Here is a 22,500-nt window from a genome sequence, read left to right on the forward strand (position 1 = left end):
GTAATTACTGGGTTGCCTATGGCAAACCAGTTGGAATCTGTGTTTAGTTTCGTGTTTTTTTTTTTTTTTTTCCGTGTCGGTAAAAGTCTTGCCTGTCACTCCCCTGCTAAGTAGTGGCTTTGTGGATAGAGTCTTGTCTGTGTATTTTGTTAGGTTTGAGGGGGCTGGGGGAATACGTAGATTTCCTTGGTGCACACAGATGAACGTTTAATTATTAAACCCGCAATGGCGTCGAAAGTGGTGGTAACAGGGATGGCGTTTTAGTGGCAAAAATATACCTTTATGAGATCAAGAATGGAACGTCAATTGGGATAACGAAACAGGCGGGGAAAATAAATAACTGGAATCTTAAAAGCGACGAGGGATGGTCTTCGAGAACATGAGAAAGTGTGTGTTGTTTCTAATCTTATTTTATAAACTGTGCTGGTATGTAGAACACTGACAGTAAGTGGGAAATTGAGTATGGGTGTAAAAGGAATCGAATGTCTTGAATGTATCACAGTGTTTACCGAAGTGGCATCTCATTTGTCTGGCAATTGGCATTTAATTTGCAGTCAAGCTGTACAGTTTTCAGGTAAAAAAATAATTGAAAATGTGACAGTGAAGAATTATTGGAAAGAAAGGTTGTTGTCTATTTTGTGCTTTGGAAAAGGTTCTTTAGGAAAGAGTTCAATCTTGAACTGAAAAATATATTTATTTGCATATCGTATAGTTTGTGAGACGGATTGTTTCTTGTTTGCACGCACGGAATTGGAATAGAAAGGGTTTTTTTTTCTCCAATAGCAAATATTTTGTTAGTTTCATTGAATTTCATGCTGGAAAAGGTTTTTGTGAGATGTTTCAACTGTTGTGATTCATTGTGCTGTGTAGTATTCGAGTTTAACTAATTTGCATAAGTGAGTTGAAATTTAATACGCATTAAATAAAGATGACAGGAATTTGTAGGCATGATCGTTCTGGCAAATGATTACAGCTGGCGATCGTTTTTAATTAAGGTCAGAAAAAGATTTCAGTATAGTCACACTTGTGTAAAATGAAGTTATTGTTAACTTGAGAAAACAACAATAGGGTCGTTTATACGAGAGAAAATAAGCCGCGGCTTACTCTGGACGCGGCGTACATAATACACCAAAGGAACTATTTATACGAGTATAAACTCCCAGGCCAGGATAAACCGGGGCTTGAGAAAGCTGTGAACGTAGATTTTGCATCATTTATATGGGCTGTTCGCGTTTTATTTTCTCTTGTATAAACGGCCCTTATATTTCTTTAACTTTTTTAAAGAGAGAGATTTCGCGCAAATTTTATTTCAAGCTATTCAGTTGAAATATTATTTCTCGCCATTGGCTTCGTTTGCGTGATCATTTACTAGTGTTGACATTTAGGAGGTAGTTGTTTGGTTCTAAACGAGTAGGAATAAAACGACCAGGAATGAGCGAATTTTAGTGGGTGTGCGATAGCAACACGAGACAGGAGTCGAGAGATTCTAACGATAGACAGATATTAACTAACCCCTCCTGAAATAACCGAAGGAAGGCAGGCGTTGGTGGTTTGTGTGAATTTATAGCACTAAGTGGATGGAAGTCGTCATGTTTTGATTAGGCAGCTTCAGAGACGTCCTTCTGAGGAAACAAGTTGTTAAAATAGCTAATTGTGATTGGAGAATTTCGATCCTAAGTATAATGAGTATAATAATGCCTTTTATTGACAGGCAAAACCATATGATTGAGCGTGATCATACCAAATAACATTTGTTTGCGAGATCAAGTTGTGGCGAAGTGTGCAGCCCATGACAGTATGTCGTTTATTGAGCATAATGCTTTTTGTTGTATTAAGCTTCTTCCTCGGAACGCTCAAACAACTCACTTATGCACACGATGTTTGCGGTAGACCCACACTAAAAGATGCTGTTGAGCGATTGTTTAGGCCGGGGTTGGTCCGCAAACTGAAAGAAAGTTTATATGTTGAGAACAAATGTGTACTAAATGAACAAATATGTGAAAATCATGATATGAACTGCACTGAAAACCAAATGCCAAAGGAGAGAAACACAGAACTGTGAAAGTTTCCTGAAGAAGAAAGTTCCTGATCTTAAAGTTAGTGCTAGCGGTATCGAGCTAGTCGCAGAGATGTACGCCTAGCCGGATGCATTTAGTTAAATTTCTGAAAAAGGTGAATTTTCTGTCTATTTGTATTATCATGGCTTTTTTGTTTTCTGCTGTTACTGAATCCCTTTGTATTTGGAGCTGTAACGCTATTTCATGTGCAATTACTTGTATCGTTTGCAAGTAACATTCATTTTGTACTCAACTCTGCAAAGGTTAAAAAAAATTGTAAATGTGACAGGGAAAAATTACTTGAATGAAAGCTTGTTGTCTCTTTTGTGCTTTATTATTTACGGTCAAGGTTCTTTCGAAAAGGGTTGAATGTGAACTGTCAGAAATTTATTTAATTGCATATGCTTTGTGATTGTGTGTTTCGCTTGCACGCACGCAACTGAAATAGGAAGGGTTTCTTGCCTCTTATAGCAAATATGTTGCTTGTTTCAATAAATGTTTCGGTGGAAAATATTTCTGTGAAATTTCCAGCTTTTGTAAATTTATCATGTTGTGTAATTTTCGAGCTTAGCAAATTTGCATACATGTGTGGAAATGTGATACGGGGAGAATTTTTGTGGTAACGCACAAGTCACGAAAATAAACAGGTCTGTTGGAAGCGTGCTTGAGTTTCAACAAAATGACCCCCAAAATCGGCAAAGGATTGTGACGCTGATGAATCATAAAGTAGCTGCTATTACCAAAACGATGGAATTACCTGGTGATAAATAACCTTGTCTTGGAGAGTAAATTTTTGATTTTCCAGAAACAATGGTCAACCACTGAGAGTTGGGCGATTGTGATCTTTGTGTTGAATTCGCACATTTCTTGTCAAAATTTATAACAATCGAAAGAAAAAGAAAACTAACAAAAACAAAAACCCGGTAGCTCGGCATCATTTGACACAGTTGCTTCACTGTTTCGCGAGTAAACATGCCGCGGTGAAATAACGCGGTAACTTGATCAGAGCACCCGCTGAATTCGATGTGCGATTTACTCGGTGCAGCCAAACTTGTACAATTACATCAAAACAACTAAAATCTCCCAAACTGTTTTTTGCTGATGGTAACTTTTTATATTCGTGGTTCAAAATTAATGTTGTTTTCATGTCGTAGATTTTGTTACCGATGGCAAAATATTTTATTCTCGATCGACCGTCCTGAAACTTCCTTCTGCTCTTCTTAAAAATTGTGTATCCATATTAATTTACTTTTACATCAATATTTGTTTTGCATAAAGCAAGCTAACAAAATCTGTATCTTGCTTGGTTCGCAGTTGATAGCATTAAAATAGAATTTTCGGTCCAGTACTAATTATGCTTCTGATACTGCGTGGTATATTTCTTACTAACCCCGCCGAACAGGATTAACTTCAGCTTTCAACTTTTGTTTGCAAAGCTGTCAGATGCTGTCAGTACACGCTTACACTTGTGGTGGAAAGAAGTTGCATGATCAACATGTCAGCCCAGAAGCCAATGTTTCTCGATTCCCTTTTATTTTCTTCAATCTCTCTGGGTTCAGTACTTTGCTAGTAACCACATGTCTTCTCAAGGGGCTATTTATCTAAGACTTCTACCATGGCGCTACAATGAGAAGTTACAAATATTAATAGGCCGGTAGCCAGGTTTTTAACCTCAGAAAAGGATCTGTTTCGTGGTACGAACGTGTGAGGACCTGTAAGCCAAAGATCCTCTGCTGATATGGCTTCTGGTATGACTTCTGGTATGACTTCTGGGTGACCCTCCCCCCCCCCCCAAACTGGGAAAAAATGCGTGGAACGCTGCACGTACCACAGGCAACCCAGTGTACCCTCACGGAGGGTCTAGTTCCTTTATTCAATCAGAATACTCATGTTTAACGGAATCCTTACCTTTCGTCACTTTAGAAGAGGAGAACTTTGGAGGTTGGAAGCACCAGACGAGCCGAGATGCTATTAAGACGGTGCACTTATTTAAAGCACGTCTTTTGAAAGTACGAGGGTGTGGAATATGGCTAAAAATAGAACTTTGGAGTAAAGAGGTCAATAAAACGCTCGTGACCTTGATGAATACTTCCAGCGAGAGATAAAATTGCGTTTGACATGAAAAATCTGTTGAAAAAAACACATTACAATTGAGCGACGATTGCACATGGGCGATGCCACGAAGGCAAAAAGACCACCAGCTCATGCCGCTGACACTTCTTACTGCATCTTCCCAAAATCAACGCCAACTAACGAAAAACGGACGGTTGAACGGCGCCTATAAAAAGTGCCCCTGCCCCACACAGTTACGAATAGTGTTGCTGCGAGCCAAGGCTCGCAGCAACCGGCCATTTTCGAAATATCAAATGTTCAGCTTGATAGTGAGGCAGCGAGGACAAAAACAATAGCACCACGTTAGAGTGAATGTAAAAAACATTTGCATATCATCCGCTTTCCTTTGTCTTAGTCGTCTAAACCTCTCTTTCAAGCTGAATTTTAGTATATCGAAAAAGGCCTATTAAGTACACACCATTAGTGGAGGCCCAATCTTTTGCTTGTACCGCGCGCATTCAAGGAACTCTTTTCAGTTAAAGGCCTTTGGTCATCAAGGCTGAAACCCGAGAAGAGCTTTCTCGTAAGCTAGGCTACCACAAAGATACATTTATCGTGATACTTTCTATGTAGGCTGACCAGTCACCAATACTAAAGAAAGCTTAGCCTAGCTATTTGAGTAAAAATGACTTGTTGCGATACCTTTCTGACAAGGTGAGATAACAGACTTCCCGGAAAAGGCACTTCATCCAGTTGACTCGGACTTTCCGAGGATAACGCCTGGGATTGATTTTTTACGTTCAGTCACAAATCGCACTCAAGCGTGTAAGGCGCACGCGCTAAGTTGACCAGAGCGCGTACGTGGCATGGGTTGTGCAATGGCTGATTCATCTTTTATAGCGCAGGCGCGAAGTTTAAGCCAACGTACTTACGTAGCATTGAACGAAAATGGCGTCGTTGAACTGTAAGCTCGAATAAGGTGTCTAATGTCTAAGGTGTCACGTACAAAAGCACACACCGTTCACGGTAGTGTCGGTCCGCGAACTTTAAGAGAGATCACTCTGTACGAGCGAACATCAAGAGTGAATTGGGAACATTTATGGGTGAACATGACAAGTATCACTGTGATCACTCTGACCAAAATAATGTCAATAATAAATATATTTCTTTTTCTTTGTTTTTCATTTGACGATCCAGGACATCAGGTAGGGTGGCCCTATTTGGAGGAATGATGGAATGGTGGAATACACGGAATATTCTATAATACGGAATATATGGAATTTTCTAAAACACGGAAAATATTGAATATTTTGAAAGACGGAATATACGGAATGTTCTAAAACGAGGGATGAGAGGAAAGTCTTAAAAAAGGATATATATGATACACTTTTTGCCCGTGAGTAGTCTGGGTAGGATAACAAAACTTCGGATGATAATTTTACATTTCCTCGCAACAAAAGATACAAAAATGTGTTACAGAGAAGAGTTCACCCCTGGGCGATATGTTTCCCCGCTTCCGTTTTTAGCCTCTCGTACTGTGCCGAAACATCGCAGGCGCACTTTCCCACACTCAGAGAAGGAAAAATGTAGACGATGACGTCTACATTGAAGTTTTTTTTACAAAGACGATGGTAAGTGTCTAAATTGTCTTAAAAACATAATGTAAGACATGTTATCGTTTCTTTTGCCGGCTGATTTACTAAGTCAGTGCCTTTTTGAAAGTCTTTAGTACAAAACCTAATTCAAGTATCAAGTAAAGCTATGATCCTCGCAGTTATGGACACAATTTTAGCAACTGCGTAGAGAAGCCTGAAAATTTCAGGACTTCAACAGGGTTTGAACCAGTGACCTTGCGATAATGGTGCCATGGTCTAACCAACTGAGCTCTGACGTTGGAAGCTGGTCATTTGTGGGCTCTAATGTTCCCGTGAGGAATGAATCAATGAACGAAGTGATATATGAAATAAATCATATACTGAACTGCGGATATTAAACAAATGAGCCCACCAAAGGCGCTGACTTGTTATCCTACCCAGACTACTCACGGGGAAAAAGTGTATCGTTTATCTCCTTTTTTAAAAGACGTTCCTCCCATCCCTCGTTTTAAAATATTCCGTGTATTCCGCGTTTCAAAATATTCAATATTTTCCGTGTTTTAAAAAATTTCATATATTCTGTGTGTTCCGCAATTCCACCGAATAGGGTCACCCCATCAGGAAAGCCTGAGTTCACCCAGATATGCTGTTAGGCCGTGCTCATGCCCCAGCGAGTGTTGTGCCTCTACGTTAGATCGTGCTCACACCTCAGTGCATGTGAATAGCGATTTTGCTCGGCAGCCATGTTGCATGGCAGCAACAATGAATTATTTTTCCTTATGGAAACAAATGTTCTTTCAAATGCAAAACATTTTCATTGTTCCTGCTATGCAACATGCTGCCGTGCAAAACCTCTATATCCCATATGTATGTTTGCACGTGTAATTAGAAACTCAAATTTAGAGGATATAAAGAGGGAAGGAAAAGACTTTTCCCCTCTTGTTCCTAGCAGAGACTGAACCGAACCGACTTGACCCGAACCGAATGGAAACTACGGAATAAAGGCATTTTTAAGCAAGAAATGACTTGATCGAAGTTAACATATGCGTCTAATTTCATTAGAACTCTGAATACACCTTCTGACAGGGAAAAAAGAATAGACCTTTTTGCAGATACGGCGGCCATTTTGATTTCTATTGTTTCGAAAGACATTATGGGATGCCCAGGAGGGCAAATTGAAATGTATTTGTCTCCTGGGCGTCCCATAATAGCTATTTGAAATAATAGAAATCAAAATGGCTGCCGTATCTGCAAAAAGGTCTATTCTATTTGATCTTTAAATAGAAGTACGTGACAATTGATTATCCAAGGAAGAGTAATGTGATCACGAATTTAACAAAATCGTTGACGCAAATGCAACCACACGCGCAAGCAAGCATCAAAATCAACCATTCTCTATTTTCAAATTCCCCATAATACACTTTGTTTTCCCCCAAAGTTTGCATAAACTATTGTTTTCAAATGCTCTTGGGGACACTGCATATTCCCAAGAGCAAATGCTCTTGGGGACACTGCATATTCCCAAGAGCATTTGAAAACAATGGTTTATGTTAAATTTGGGGGGCAAACAAAGTATATTATGGGGAATTCGAAAATTGAGAGTGGCATCTGCTATTTTTTAAAAGGCTCAGACGTGGGGAATCTGGAACGAGTGCTTTACTTGGTTACACGTAGCAAATTTCCCTTTGCTTATGCTGTGTTTCCTTTTCACACAACGAAAACAAGCGCAGCCACAAGGAAAAGGGAAAATCTGATCATTGCGCTTGTGCTAATAGCAGGCGCGTAGCGTGGTCATTTTTTCAAGTACTCACAAGTACATATGATCTAGAACCCTAAGTAAACTGAGCGAAAAATACTGCGTTCTTTATTTCTTGTCGAAATAGTTGTGTGAATACAAGCAAAGAATGAAGCGTCTTGCCCTTATTTTGAGCAAACTTGGTGCAAACAAAACATTGTTTTGGTTGTTTACCGAAACTTGGAGACGGTTAGTGGATGAAGGCAATGTTGTTGCATTGGCTTTTATTGATTTCAAAAAAGCTTTCGACAGCGTCAACCATGAAATTCTTATATCCAAATTACAGCAGAACTTTGGAATTTGTGATCCCTTTCTAACTTGGTTAAAAAGTTATTTATATGACAGACGCCAATTTACAGTCGTTAACGGAACCAAATCGGAATTTCTTCCAGTTAACTGCGGTATTCCACAAGGCTCCGTTTTAGGGCCAACATTATTCACGCTCTTTACTAACGATCTTCCATCAGCAGTAAAATCGGGAGAACTGTTCATGTACGCCGATGATACAACTGTTTACAGTATCGGAGAGAATGTGGATCAAGCAGTAGCTCAGTTGAACAAAGCACTTGAAGAACTTTATACATGGTGCCTAAATAACCGCTTAACACCACACCCGGTCAAGTGTGAGACGTTTTTAGTATCTAGATCTAGTTTTGTCGGGCCTATTGCACCAGTCCGGATCGGCGATTCTTTCGTTAATCAAGTTAACAAATCCCGCTTACTTGGCACTGTGGTAGACAATAAGCTGAGCTGGACACCTCACTTGATGGATCTAAAGAAGCGCTTTGCCATAAAGTTAGCCTTGCTAAAGAGGTGCAAATTCTTACCTAAGAATGTTTTAGAAGCATTTTATCTTACTGTAATTCTACCGACTGTCACCTATGGGTTACCTTTGTGGGGATGCTGTAGTAATAAGGAACTGTTTAATTCAGTAGAAAAGCTACACAGTACAGCCGCGAAGATAATTTTTAATTTAGGATCAGACACCCCGCATACAGAGGCCTTAAAGATAGCGAATTGGCATCCACTCTGCTACAAATATAAGATTGCATTAGTAAAACTGATACACAAGGCTCACTGGGAAAATCTGCCTTTGCCATTATGTGACAATATAATCTGTAGACGAACATCGAAATATCCGTCTAGGACACCTGACTCTGCCTGTGTACCTCGCTTCAACTCAAGATTTGTCCATTTTTCGATTAGATATAGAGGTGCGGCTCTATGGAATAACACCTTGGCCAACGATCATTCAATTGTAAACGCGAGTTGTAAAACTTTGTCAACCAAGTTGAAAGATAATGCAAGTTTCTTAAATTTTAATTTTTATGCTACGTCAATTTCTACTACAGATTTTAGTGACCATGATTATGTATACTTTTAATCGACATGTATCTTACATATACAATCGTAATTGCCATTTAGTTTTAGCTCTCTTACACCATAGGGATTTTTAGTTTAGGCGTATAATAGTATGTAATTTAAGGGAATCTTATCTTATTTGTAAACACACGACCCCATAAGCTTGCAGCTTTAAACATTATCGTGTTTAAATAAAGGTATATCTATCTATCTATCTATCTGTGCTAGCATGACTGGAATTGTCAGGAACGTTCTCGGAACGTCGCTCCTTTGTCACGAACGTTCTTGGAACGTCGCTCCTTTGCAACCTCGCCTTTTTGTTGCACGCTGGCCAAACAACACTGCATTGTTAGTGCAAAAAAAAGGTACAATGCAAAACTAAGTTAGAACATGGTACAGCTTTTGTTTTAGTTTTGAGAATTTAATCAAAATGGTGCTTTCATCACGAAATCTTGGTTGCGTACAAGGAAAATGTTAAGAATAGAAACAATAGCTAAAACTTTCAAAATTTTCTGGTCACTTCAAGTACGCACGTGCGTATATGCGTATAGGACGCTAAGCGCCTGAATAGAATATATTTCGAAAAATGACAAATTACACAGTACTGGCTAAACCGTCTGAACGACCTTGACTTTTTACCACTTCAAAATGTCAGGCAATATCATTTTTATAATGTGGCAAAGAATAAAAACAATTCACCAAAGTAAAGTGTAAATATTAAGGAATTTAGGCCAAAAATAGCAAGATATCTGCCTGTCATTAGATATGATGTTGCCATGGTAACGGCCATTTCCCACCATGGTCAGAGTTTCTCTCTGTCCTTGTGTGGGCCCAGTTCCATCAGTAGGGTTAACGCTCACATGGTTCATATGGGATAGAAATCTAGCACTTCATGTTACACTACACTCTCTTCAGATAATCCAAAATTGACACCCAAAAAACATAAGCCATTTTAATATCGGTAAGCATACTGGTAAATCTCTACCGGGAAAACTTTAAGTTAAATAGGTTTCCTTTTGTGACTTGTGTCCAGTAGTGAGGGTATTCGAAAATATTCTCAAAGGATGGCCCATTTAATTCTCAAGCAACTCGAACCAACACAATCATTTTTTTTCCTTATCAATAACAAATCCCATGGGCAAGTAAGTCTTGCAAAGACGGAATTACAGTTCCCATTGCCACTGTCGGTTTCTTAGAGACACCGTCTGTATGACCACTTTTATTTCTTCGTTGTGTTACTATCAGTGGATGCATACTCTGCATCGTGACTGATACGTTGCAGTTAAGAGGGAGCACAAAAGCGGAAGCTTTCAAATTTTTTTTACACAATCCGGTGCTATATTGCAAATAATCGCTTTCCTTGAAATTTTGATTTTCTAAAATATTATGTCGACCGTCAAGACTAGTTTGTTTTAATTTGAACCTCGACTTCCGGCGTCGACTGTGATAATCAGCAAGCAGAAAATTGTACAGCCGAGGCACTTTCAAGACATTAGCTGTCTTGATTTAAACCAAACATCATTTAATGAACCATTCTGTTGCAAAACGCAAACAAAGCTAGTGAGTAGTTTGATGAAAGGACACACTTTCGTCGATTATTTTCCCGTTTCTTCGTCTCTTCGTAACATATGTGTTGACTGCAACCCCAACAATGCCATGCTTACAACTCAAGAAAAAAAATTCACACGCCCACTTGAAAAGTTTCCCCTATAAAAATTGAAGGGATTTTACAACTGTTCCTCCCTTTCTCTTTGATGCCTCTTTCTTTTGCGTTTTAAAATACTCCTGATCTCGTTGCGGTAATTTTCGTTAAAGATTACAAACACCACCGGATTAGCCGCGCTGTTGGCAAATACTAAAGTGTTGGCCACAGTGAGCCATGTATTGCATTGCGCGCAATTGATTCCGTCGAAATCTAGCGCCAACCATACAACATGGTTTGGCAACGTGCAAATGGCGAAGACCACTGTTACAGCGATCGACAATTTCAACACCTTTTCCGCCTCGCGGGCATGGTCGGCTTGCAAAACACAGTTTGCGTTTGGTGTGGCGTTTTTACGGAGTTCGCAAGAAATTTTAAGGTAAGAGCATAACAAAACCGTAAGAGGCAATGCAAACCCAGCGATAAACATGAAATAAGAGTACACAGCGCTATTCGTGTGGCGAGGTTCCGGCCAAACCTCGGAGCATTGCTCTGTCGTGGGGTCCACTTCGAGCACCAGTGCGTAGGGTATCACAAGGACAAACGATATGATCCAGATACACAAAATGAATCTCTTCGACGCAGCGAGTCCCAACTGAGTTTTCATTGGATGGACAATGGCTCTGTACCGGCTGATACCGATTGCTGTTAAGGTAAACGCCGATACGAGAGCGCAAATTGTTTGCATTGGAAACAACACCTTGCAAAACGCTTTGAAATAAGGCCATATGCACTGGTTGAGTTGGACAGGCAAGTCAAATGGTATGCATATCACGGTAAAAGCCAGATCATCTACGGCTAGATTTAGCAAGAAGTAATTCATCACTGTCCGAATATGAAGGCGCCTCCATACAACCCAACATACAAAACCGTTTCCGCAAAGGCTTGTTAGAAAGATTACGCTAAAAAGTAAGTACTTCAGTGTATCGACGACCTCTTGATCATCAGATAGTAAGCAATCCTCTCTATGCGATATGTTTGATATCACTAAGGCAGTAACGTTCATTTCGATGTGAGAAAGGGCTCCCTTTCACAAGGATATTTCAACAATTTTATCCACTCTGAAAGCTTGTGTGCTGCTTAAATGCCTTCTCAGACGGACAGGTGTCTTGAAAACTAAGAATACCTAACGAGTTTTTTGGACAGGAAAACGGACGGACGCCTAATTGATATGGTTTGGAGACGAGGATAACAATCAGAATGGTATCTTAAAAAATATTTGAGGTCCGATTGTGTTTGATGTTTATATTTCTTTATTGGCATAGAATTATAAGTTACCATACGGCAAAAGAAAGCGGCTTTTTAGCCAACTGATCAGAAACCTACCGAACTATGCATTTCGTGATTCGATCCACTGTCGGAACGTAATTAAAACTGGACTGAATTTTAAATTAACTTCCTAAAAAATGAACCATTAATTCCAAAATACACCGCTGCCACCAAAATGACAATAATTGTTCTTCACTTCGCTTCATTACAGAAACCACCACAGCTTCCAAATATTACGAATAATTTTAGGGACTGTATGACGCGCAGTAATACCCACGACTCACTGAAAAGGTAGAGTTGTGCCATTTGCTGCTGACAGAAACAAAATCCATTCGAAACCCTTTTGGTGTATTTACTACAGAAATAAGAATTTTCATCCACTTCGTTTTCCAGCTGCAAGAGAGCTTATCTGCTCACTTTTAATTTTTCAAGTCGTTGCCAACCAATCTTCAAACCGCTTTAGTCACGAACGCAATTAGCATGTTAGAAGATATACATTAGGTGGAGAGTTTGTGCACCGTCAAGAACTTCAAAAGAAGCTTTTTTTTTTTTCGTTATGCTACAAACCAACCACGAATAAACGCGGGCTTACATTGCATCCACCAAGGTTGGATAACGAATGGTCATTCAAGCCAGTTTCACTGGTCGTCCAGTTTTCATTTTTAATAACTTTATAATACGCGACTGAGTGCATATGAAGAAATTTGCATCGCCCTAGGAATAGAATAGATGACTGTGCAAATCACCTTTTGTTGCAGTCTCGGGTAATGAATTTAACGGCGAAGCTCATGACATCGGGCCAAAAGCACCCCTGGCACGTTCAATGTAATATCACAGAAAACAGCGCCACGGCCAGATGTAATAAGGTGCGAGTCGATTTTGATTACATGCATATGCATGCGTTTCTCGAAATCCTGAAGCTTTCTCGAACAGATTTCGCGAATCGCAAGGCAAGGAACTTTGCACATATTTTGCGCGAATAACTTGAAACTCACTTTTCAATTGCGGGAAGGATGGGGGATGTCAGTGCACACGGAGAAATAAAACCCCTCTCAGAAAACAAGGAAACACCATGGAGAATGTACCCAGATGTTTAAGCTCACCAATAATTTCATTGATCGTTGCAAAACATAGTTACAACTATTATTCATCTCAAAGACAAATGAAAAGATATAACGAAGACAACTAAAAACTGGGAATTAGGGAGTTGCTATCCATCAACCGAATGATTTACTATTAAATTAGCCCCAAAGTGCTCGCTCCACGAAAGGTGTGCCGCACTAACTTCGAGAGTGCTGTCTCCTTCTGATTTAAAGCTATTTACAATCGATGCAGGAAATTAATAAAAATGTCACTAAACACTTCCTTCTCAACAAACAGAAGAAGAGTTCAAAACGATGACGGCTGCAATGGCTTCATCATGGTGACTGCCTGAGGAAACATGGAATGGTAATTTGCCAGGGGTACAGCTCTTGCGATGATTTGTTTCCCTGGAAGATTACAGAGACAGGAAGAATAGTTATTAATGGTACATAAGCATTTTCTGATGAGTTTAATGACCACAAGACACCACAATTAAAACCAACAGCCATAAATTTATAGATGGTGATTTGGGAATACTCGGACAAAATACAACTGCCCACAACAGAAATTCAATTACAAACCCGATGCTCTACCCATACCATTAAAAATTAATGGCAACTTGTGGAAACAAAGAAATAAATATCGGTTCAGGTTACAATTATCCCAGTGGGAACGAAATTGCCAAAACGTGTTATTCCAACAAATGTATCAAAATAAATGGCATATGTGTACTAAGTGCTTATTCCTGATGACTAGGGAATACTCGAGCGGAAAGGGAAGGGAAGGGGGGGGGGGGGGGGTGGTGGTATTGACAACGGAACCATAAACAAACTCACCAGCAAACCACCTGCCATGAAGGGCTTTTGATGCACTTGCTGCTACTTCAGCGTTGCTACACTTAACATAAACAACGCCCTGAATATCAACAAAATTAAAGTGATCAATATTTCAAAAAATCATTTTCAAAGGACAACTAAAGATGTGCTGCAATTTTTCCCCCTAATTTGAAGCACTGCACTTTTACTAAGCCAAAGAAGACTGATTCTTTGATAGCACCTGACGTCACGCCGGCCATGTTGGTGGAAAGCACAATAGCCAAAAAAGTCTTTTGGGAATTTGACTCTATGATTATGCAAAACTTACGCTAAATTTTTCTATTGTTTTGGCACCGACATGGCCGTCTTATCACGTGAGTGCAATCAAAGAATTAGCTGTTTTTACTACTTTGAGTTACGGTACCATCGTTAAATTGACCAATTCACTCACAGGCGCACTGATTGATTACATGATTATTAGAAGTATTCTGATGCTGAACTAAATTCTGCGGGAATTTGCACAAGTTAAAGGTTTTATATAAAAGCGTCGGACAAAGCAACATGGTATCTGTTAACAACCCTCTACATCTACTCAAAAACAATGTCCCCTTTAACCCACTGACTCCTAGGAGTGAGACTTGAGACTTCTATTTAACGCCAGACAATTTTACTCCTCGGTGGGGACGGTTAAGAAGTCAATGGGTTAACAACCCCTACATCCACTCAAAAACTGTCCCCTCTGATGAAAACAAGCACGGGCAACATACGCAAGTCTTTGACTAGCGTCTTCCGTCCCAAAAAAGACAGGCTCTCAGTTTGCGTACGTTGCTTGTGATTAAGATTGAGTCGAAGTGAAAGCCAGCCCTCCAACGCACATTACCTTTGACCTAATCTAGCCCTCAAACCGAACTTAGTAACACACAAATGTATATAGCGTTTCAATACAGACCTGATTTGACCCTTTGTCCACATGAACGTGATAAACATGGCCATATTTAGTGCACTCTTCTAATACATCATCCCGGATATCCGCATCCCAATCGACGTCTTTTTCCCTACGAAAAAATAAGAAGAATTATTGGTTACCCTTGTATCATACTCTGTTCGTGTACTAAACGTGATTCATATGCCTCAGACCAATGAAACGAAACTGTCCACTTACTTTGTTGGATCAAACATATTTAGCAGCATTATACAAGGTGTGGGAAGGGGAATTGCAACTGGTGCTGCCATCGCTTGCTGGACACCAACTGCTGGTGCTGGGACACCAGGAACCGACAGCCCTGTTAATACAACAATATAATTATGCAGTTAGCTGGGATTTTTTTGCGACGACTATAGCAAAAAATGGTCACACAAACAATAATTGGAAGATCAAGCTGCACCATGCAAGAATGCAAATATCAGAGAAATACCATTTAAGGCCAATATTTCATGACCATTTGTAAATTCGTACATTCCCAAACTTGCTTCAGAAATGTCAAGCTTTTGCTCTCCAGTGAAATCTTTCATAATCAAATTCCCAGAAGCAGCATTAAAACAACTTGAACACTGTCATTATTCTAATGAGAGACAGAGCATGCACAGGTTGCAATTTGATGTCAAGCCTGTCAAACTACAGCAGTGCCTAGGTGCTTGTTTTCAGGCAAGTCCACAATTTCGTTAAAAATAAAAAAACAAGAAACAATCCAACATTCAATATTGTCTGGAATATATGTAGATCTGAATTAATAACCTCAACACATCAACAAACCTGCTGAATGTCCCTGGGACAACTTGGCCATGAGAGCAGCCCTGGCTGTCGAGTTCAATTCCACCCCACCTTTCTCATACTCCTCATCATCTAGAAATGAATATGAAGACGAATCTCCTCTCTCAGTTACTGGGCCAACCTTCATGGGTCTACCTGCCAGTTCAAACCCATTCATCTGATCCATGGCTTGGCGAGCAGCTTCTGCCTCTTTGAACTGAAGAAAGCCATAGCCTTTTGATCTTCCAGTTTCAGAGTCATATATCAGTTGCACACTTTCCACAGTCCCAAATGGTTCAAATATCGCCTTGATCATTTGCTCGGTGATGTTGAAATGCAGTGACCCTACATACAGTCTTGTAGGCCCAGGAGGATTCTTTAGTCTTTCAGCCTCTGCAGCCGCTCTGTTCTTTTCAGCTTGGGTGGGCATTACCATAATTGGAGCACCCAAAAGCTTATGACCAGACAAATTAATTGCCTATAAAACCAGAGGCAAACAATGACATTCAACACATAATTTGTTAAAAAAATAGAATAGAAACTTAACCCAGGGTTATAGTTTCTATTTCTGGACATCTAGACAGTTTTCTTCTACGTTTGATTAAGGCAATTTAACACGCAATAAGCTGGGTACATTTTCAATGTTATAATGGATTTTTAAAAAATTTCAAGCCCTCAAAATAAACATGCATTGAAATTGTGAGAAACTGTAAACTGTTGTTGTCCAAGGAAAAAGCAACACTTACCAAAGGAACAGCAGATCTGTCTGTGAACTCAACGTACGCAATTCCTTTAGAACGTCTTGAATTGCGATCTGATATGATTCGCACATCTGCTACCTAAAAAAAGCAAAATAATAGACCCACAGATTCTTTACAGGAACCTTGCATTGAAAAATGTTTACCAACTGGACATTACATTGATGACTCACCTGTCCCACTTTTGAAAAGAATTCCTCCAAGTCTCTTGGTCTGATATTCCTGGCAAGCTGCATGCAGAATGCTGTTCGAGCATCCCTTTCTTCTGGTGTTATATCTTCTGCAGGTTTCAATTCCCTTCTGCAAAAAAAAAAAAAAAAAAGGTTTAAGGGCAAAGTTGTTCAACACTGAAAAAGCTTCATTGGTATGATCTGCATACAAATTCCACGCAATGTGTTACCTACCTACAGCGAACATACAATGTACCACCAACAGGAGGTCCTGATATGGACAAGACCTTCATTCATTCATCAGTGATGGGTCTAATTCCCAGATACTGTATGCTTAAAGGTTCATACGCCCTGAAGAAATTTCTACCCTTGGCCCAACTTCTCTTTATTGAAGTATAATCATGCATAATCCAAACACGTGACACGTTGCTGAGACACAAATTAGCGTACTAATCATGAAAAAACAATTTTAGTCTGATAAACAGTGCTCCAATAAAGACACAAACCTTTCCAAATGTTGATCAGCTGGGCTTGCACTGCCTTCCTTTGCCTCAGTCTCATTTCTTCGTTGTCTTGCAGGGCTTGGACTGCGACTTTCGTTGCGCTTTTCATTTCTGGAGGCTCTGCGACCAGTACTGCAAGATAGATACAATGTACCTACAATAAGCTTAGGCATAACTGTAGATTACTGGACTGCATGTGAGAGCATGTGTGTCAGAGCTTCACTCAAATGGCACTAGAGTCGCAGCCTTTAACATAATGCACTTAAATGGCAATTTTAATCCAAAAGCATCTTTTTGAAGGGTTATGGTAACATTTTGAAATCTGTTATTAGGTAAAATGGCAAACTAAGTAGAAAATGATCAACCAGGGTTGACTTCTTGGCCCTTACAGCAGACTATAAACTTAAAACTTAGTTCTAACCAAAATCAGTTTTGCACAATATCAATAATAATTATAGCAAGCAATACCCTGCTCGTATTGTTTTCCTGTACATCTGCATTGAAACAGCAGCAAAATAATTCCTAAGTAAGCAACGCAGATGTAATTGGGGCTACCAGTATCTCATTAGGCAGTTCAAAAACAAAACAGAGTGCACTGAAATCAGCCAGCCAATCACAGCTGAATGTAAACCACTATATGTAACCCATTTTGCTACAACGATTGACAGCAGAGAAAAAACAGAAACGTGGTAATAAAAAAGAAAATTCTTAACAATATACTGAAATGGTACCCTAACAAAAAATTACCAGCAGTGACTGACTAGCATAACAGAGGTTAACTGAAACTAACCTTCTACGATTTGGACTTTTTGAACGGCTTCTGCTTCCACTGCTGCTGCGCTGCCTACGCTTCCTGCAAAGCCATTAAGATAATTACATGTACTTACGACCCAATCACTATGAAATGCAATTCCAAATTTAGGAGGTACGCAGCAGTTGTGTTGGTTGTCAAAATAATGCCACATTGAAACAAGGATGGGGGGAAAACAGTTTTCAATATGACAATCAACTTCAGCTTGCTGCACAAACAAGAATTTGACTCAAATCAGCCCTATAACTGTAGCTATGCTCTTCATCAGCTAACCGCTATAAATAAAAAAGACCATTATTTGCAATTTGAATGAGCTAATTTATGTATTTGAAAGTCCTTTAAATGTGGCTAAATGTAATTTAGGCTAAGTTAAAATCAAGCCAATGCTGGTCAGCCGTGGTCAGGGAATCATGCGCATTGAGATGACATACGGGGTTTCTCGAATCGCACGTGCTGGTCGTTTCTGCTGTGTTGTTGACATAATCATTGCAAGTAACTATAGAGCAAGATATCACAAAAACAAAGCCCAACATTGGTGCGCAGCACCTGTAAAAAAAAAAAGCCACTTGGGCAAGCCACAATACATCCAAGAATTCGATCTTTCACACGGTAATACTGGATTTCCAGTATTTGTACTAACTGTCAAGTCACTACAAGAACCTCGCGTGCAGCAATCATTTTCCTTTAGGATGTGTCCTGTTCCCAGCAAAGTAGATTTCTGGAGAACAATGACGTTGCAGTCGATGCCCACTTGACCTTAAGACACAACCACTAGAACTGAGCCGAATCCTCTGATTACAATAATAATTATTACTATTGGTATGATTTTAACCTTGGATAGAGGTTAACACCTGTGTCCTTCACCTTAACCTCAAAATAGTTGTTGACCTTTTCCACCTCCTTCTGCACAGCGTTTTAGACCTTTTAAGCTTGTACCTTTTTTTTTCCCCATTTCAGACCATGCGATGTTATTCTAGGGAACAGGAAAGGAAAATTCCCTTAAGAACATCACTTGGTCTGAAATGGGAAAACAAAACGTACAAGCTAAAAAGGTCTATTATGACATAATGTGATCTCACAGGGTTCTTTGTTACAATGTTTGATTTCCATGTCACGACGTCTAGATCCCAAAGATTATTATTATTATTACTGTTGTTGTTGTTGCTCTTATTAATAAGAAACATTATTATTAGAGTACTTCGTAGTAGTTGTTGTAATAGTATTAGGAGTATTATTATAGTAGAAGTGGTAGTAGTAGTAGTTGTATTTCTATGCTGTCACACAGCATTCAAGGCCATTGGTGGAAAGATTATGTCAGCTGTTCACAACCTTTTGAATTGTATTTACAGAGGTGACTACTTCAACTTTCGAGCCCTTTTCAGAGTATTTTGAGTGATGCCGTCATCCTGTTGAAGACAGTGTCTACTACCACTACTACTACTGTATCCCCAAAACAACTTGTTGGAATATTTTTCAAGATGGTTGAATCAACTGAGCCCGGGAAGTCCTTCGCTTCTCTTCCTTACATCAAAGGTGTAACCGAATCTTTGACACGCATCCCCAAAAAACATGACGTTACAGTTATAAATAAACCACTGGTCACCCTACAACAACAGTTCCTGGCCCCAAAGTCTTGACCTTCGCAGGATTCACAGAAAAAATAATGTTGTGTCCAAAATTCCATGTGCCAATTGTTAGTGATACTACATTGGTGAAACGAGCACACCATTTAACACCAGTAAAAAAAAGAACACTAACAGCAGTTAAAGGCTTAAAGATAGCAAAATCATGCCTGCTCACACAATCGCGCTATTGACAGTCTTTGAAAATGCTTCTATGGTTTTAGAACAAGACAGACACTGGAAGCATGGCGGTGTTCTTGGATCCGACTCATGAAAATATTTTAACAACTCAAGAAATCTGTCGTCAAGAAAAAACTTTCGCTATGGCTGGCTCATAAAACTGTTCATCCTTTGACCAATACAGCGAAACGTTCGGGTGTTTGATGATCCTCATCAAAATGACCACACCCAGCAATGCTCTCATTTCAGCTACGAAGGTAGGTGCAAAATCCCCCCGCATTTCTTCATGGTCGAGATCAGTTTCAATCGCATACCTGTTGGTATTGTCAGTGATAGTTTCAAGAAGGGCTGGTGTAAACAATACAAGAAAATAGTCCAAAACAGAGGCACTTTGAGGCAGTCTTCTTGTGGGTCCAACCTGTTGTCTGAAACATTGTACTTCTACATCATCAAAACTTTCATTCCACCGCAGCTCATCTGAATCTTGCTCTTCCCCATCTTGACTGTCGTCCATTTCATCTGATAAGGTTTCGACCACAGACTCTTCCTCTCCCCATTCTCAACAAAACCTGTCCTGTTCTTCTCTTGTAAACCCGAAAAAAGGTTCCTCATCGTCAGAGTCATTGACCAGCAACGCCATATTCAATTCCGTTAAAGCGATTTGAACTACAATGTAAAATCTGTCCACGAAAATAATGTGTGACGGCAAAATTATGTTTGAATGAATTCGTCCGTATTGTTTGCTTTATTCTTAACCTGTCTCACATTTAACTTTTAGGCCTTGTTAGAGTGTGCTTTGAAGCAATAATGACTTTTTGTGTTCTCGAAATTTAAGTGTCTGTTTTGTCGATCATCTTTCCACATACTGTAAGTAACTCAGTGGTGTAATTTACTCATAGATCAAAATATTGTTTATACTTTTTATTGGTACTTTAAATTGAATCTCAAGTATAAAATAGACACCAATTACATTGCATGCTTCAGTATCTTTGTTACGCGCATGACAAGTACATGTAAGCCATCTCATACTTGAGTGATAATTTTGGGGAAAATAAATTTGAGTTAAGTGGGGTCAGGCACATGCTGTACAGTAGAAAGGTTCAGGTTTTATCATAAGTGACGCTACAGCTGTAGATGTTCCATGCCAGGGAACAGTTGTTTTTGTCATCAGACAACTATTGCTGGTTTTTCTGTCATATTTTCTGGAGCTATGCCTTCAGTTTTGTCATTTAAATTGAAACTTTCAAATAAATCATACAGCTACAAATCCTGGGTGCCTGACTCTGCTCTTGCCAAAGTGAATAAGCATCCTGCCATAGGAGTACCAAGGGGATTGTTGCCACAAGGTGACAATGCAATAATTGCATTGTAAATTGGTTGATTCGTTTAGGCAGTATTGCACGTTTAGGCAGTATTGCAGTGGTTTTCTTTTAAATTCTTCACTAGTTGTGCTCTGTTAGCCATCTATAATAGTCACTGGTTGTTTTTGTACTTGAGACGCATACTTAACCCTTTGACTTCCAAGCCAGCCTGAACCAGCCATACTTAGTATTAATTTTAACTCAGTCTAACGTCAGACAATTTTACTCGTCAATTCAATAGGGAGCCCCCAGGAGTGAATGAGCTAATCTGGGACAAACTTGAACAATATTTTTTTCTTTGTCTGTTAAGTTCGTCTGGTATAAAGATGAGCACCAGACACATAATGCATCTTGATAAACTACACACTTGAGTCCTTCGAAGATGCACCAAACTGATTATTTTGCCCAGATGCATTGTCTTGCACCTATCGCTTTACTAGATGAATTTAGCTGACACAGAAAAAATATTTGCCCAAGTTTGTCCCAGGCAGATCATGCATCTTGCATAGTTTATTCCGTCTTTACACTAAACGGATAACATAAAACATGAGAGATGTACAATAATTTCCACTTAGAATACTGACTTTTTAAGAGGTATTGAACTTCAGACAAGAAACTTCCAACAAAACATAGTAAGGAGAGGGTGGGATTGGATCATCTATTACCTATCACGGCTTCCTGAACGGCTTCTCCGTCTGCGATATCTGAAACAGTACCAAAAAAATTAGAAAGATTAAAGAGCTTGGCATTACATGTATTAGTTTACAGGGAAAGCAATTTTGTTTTTTCCATGCCTTATGACTAAAATACACAGAGGATAAGGTAAAAAAAATGTGACCCTATTTGGGAAAACCGGGCTTAACAAAAATAGCGTTGTAATGCATTTTCAATGCATTTTAAATGCGTTGGTGATGCATTACAACACGTTGATAATGGTTCGCAACGCATTTGTAATGTTATTCAGTCCATTGTAAAAACGTTGACAATTCATGATCAACAAAATGTTCAAGAATGGATGAAAAGTGTTTCTCAACGCGTTGGCAACTTTTTCCAACGTTTGATACAAATTCTGCACAAAACGTTAAAAACAAAGGACAACGTTTCACGCGTTGTAACAAAGCTAAACACATTGTGAACACAACCAATAGCGCTTTGTTTACAAGTAACAAATTCAATTGAACATTAAAATTCTGCATCTGAGAGAATTTGATTTTGTTTGATTAATAAAGAGCAATTTGCCACAACTTACATTAAAACTTTTGCGAAGCAACAGCCAATATTAATTATACCCACCAGAAATATAAACGTAGAAAAAGAAAAATGATGGCGTAATTTGTTTGGCACTTCGCTGCCACTAATTAGTTCAATATTTTTTTCTGTCATAACCATTAATAACCATTCCCTTGAGTAGCAAGTGAACGCGTCATCAGAAATACTTAAAGTACTGAATAGGAGTGAAATTTCCAGCAATCTTTTACCAGGCAAAGCTACGTTGATAAATAGTTATTTTTGTCAAATGCGTGGTGTGCGTGACTTGAGATGATGAAAATTGCTATACCGTCGGTTGCATTTAATCGTGAACAGCTTGATGCATTTCAAAGACTTTTTGAAGCTT

The 22,500-nt window shown here is 39.2% G+C and overlaps 2 protein-coding genes across 2 annotated transcripts in view; both read right to left on the reverse strand.

Annotated features, from left to right (window-relative positions):
• Positions 1-10,468: 10,468 nt before the first annotated feature.
• Positions 10,469-11,630, reverse strand: LOC137992844 (neuropeptide FF receptor 2-like). The gene has a single exon (XM_068838382.1). It carries the CDS (start codon positions 11,567-11,569, stop codon positions 10,589-10,591), a length of 981 nt encoding a protein of 326 aa, XP_068694483.1. The 5' UTR covers positions 11,570-11,630; the 3' UTR covers positions 10,469-10,588.
• Positions 11,631-12,924: 1,294 nt separating this feature from the next.
• The window catches only part of LOC137992834 (RNA-binding protein 39-like), a 23,374-nt gene continuing 13,798 nt past the window's right edge, over positions 12,925-22,500 (reverse strand). The window contains exons 7-16 of the mRNA XM_068838373.1: positions 21,551-21,589; positions 17,702-17,764; positions 16,915-17,043; positions 16,412-16,538; positions 16,227-16,319; positions 15,484-15,958; positions 14,893-15,013; positions 14,680-14,785; positions 13,752-13,830; positions 12,925-13,322 (exon numbers count right to left, since the gene is read on the reverse strand). Of these exons, the coding sequence (XP_068694474.1) occupies positions 13,222-13,322; positions 13,752-13,830; positions 14,680-14,785; positions 14,893-15,013; positions 15,484-15,958; positions 16,227-16,319; positions 16,412-16,538; positions 16,915-17,043; positions 17,702-17,764; positions 21,551-21,589 (1,333 nt within the window). The 3' untranslated portion in view covers positions 12,925-13,221. The remainder of the gene's footprint in view (positions 13,323-13,751; positions 13,831-14,679; positions 14,786-14,892; positions 15,014-15,483; positions 15,959-16,226; positions 16,320-16,411; positions 16,539-16,914; positions 17,044-17,701; positions 17,765-21,550; positions 21,590-22,500) is intronic.

Source organism: Montipora foliosa, chromosome 1 (genome assembly GCF_036669935.1).
Source record: "Montipora foliosa isolate CH-2021 chromosome 1, ASM3666993v2, whole genome shotgun sequence".
Classification (NCBI taxonomy): domain Eukaryota; kingdom Metazoa; phylum Cnidaria; class Anthozoa; order Scleractinia; family Acroporidae; genus Montipora; species Montipora foliosa.

Excerpts from the sequence above, each read along its gene's own strand:
- LOC137992844 (XM_068838382.1), bottom strand. The coding sequence starts at position 11,569 with ATGAACGTTACTGCCTTAGTGATATCAAACATATCGCATAGAGAGGAT.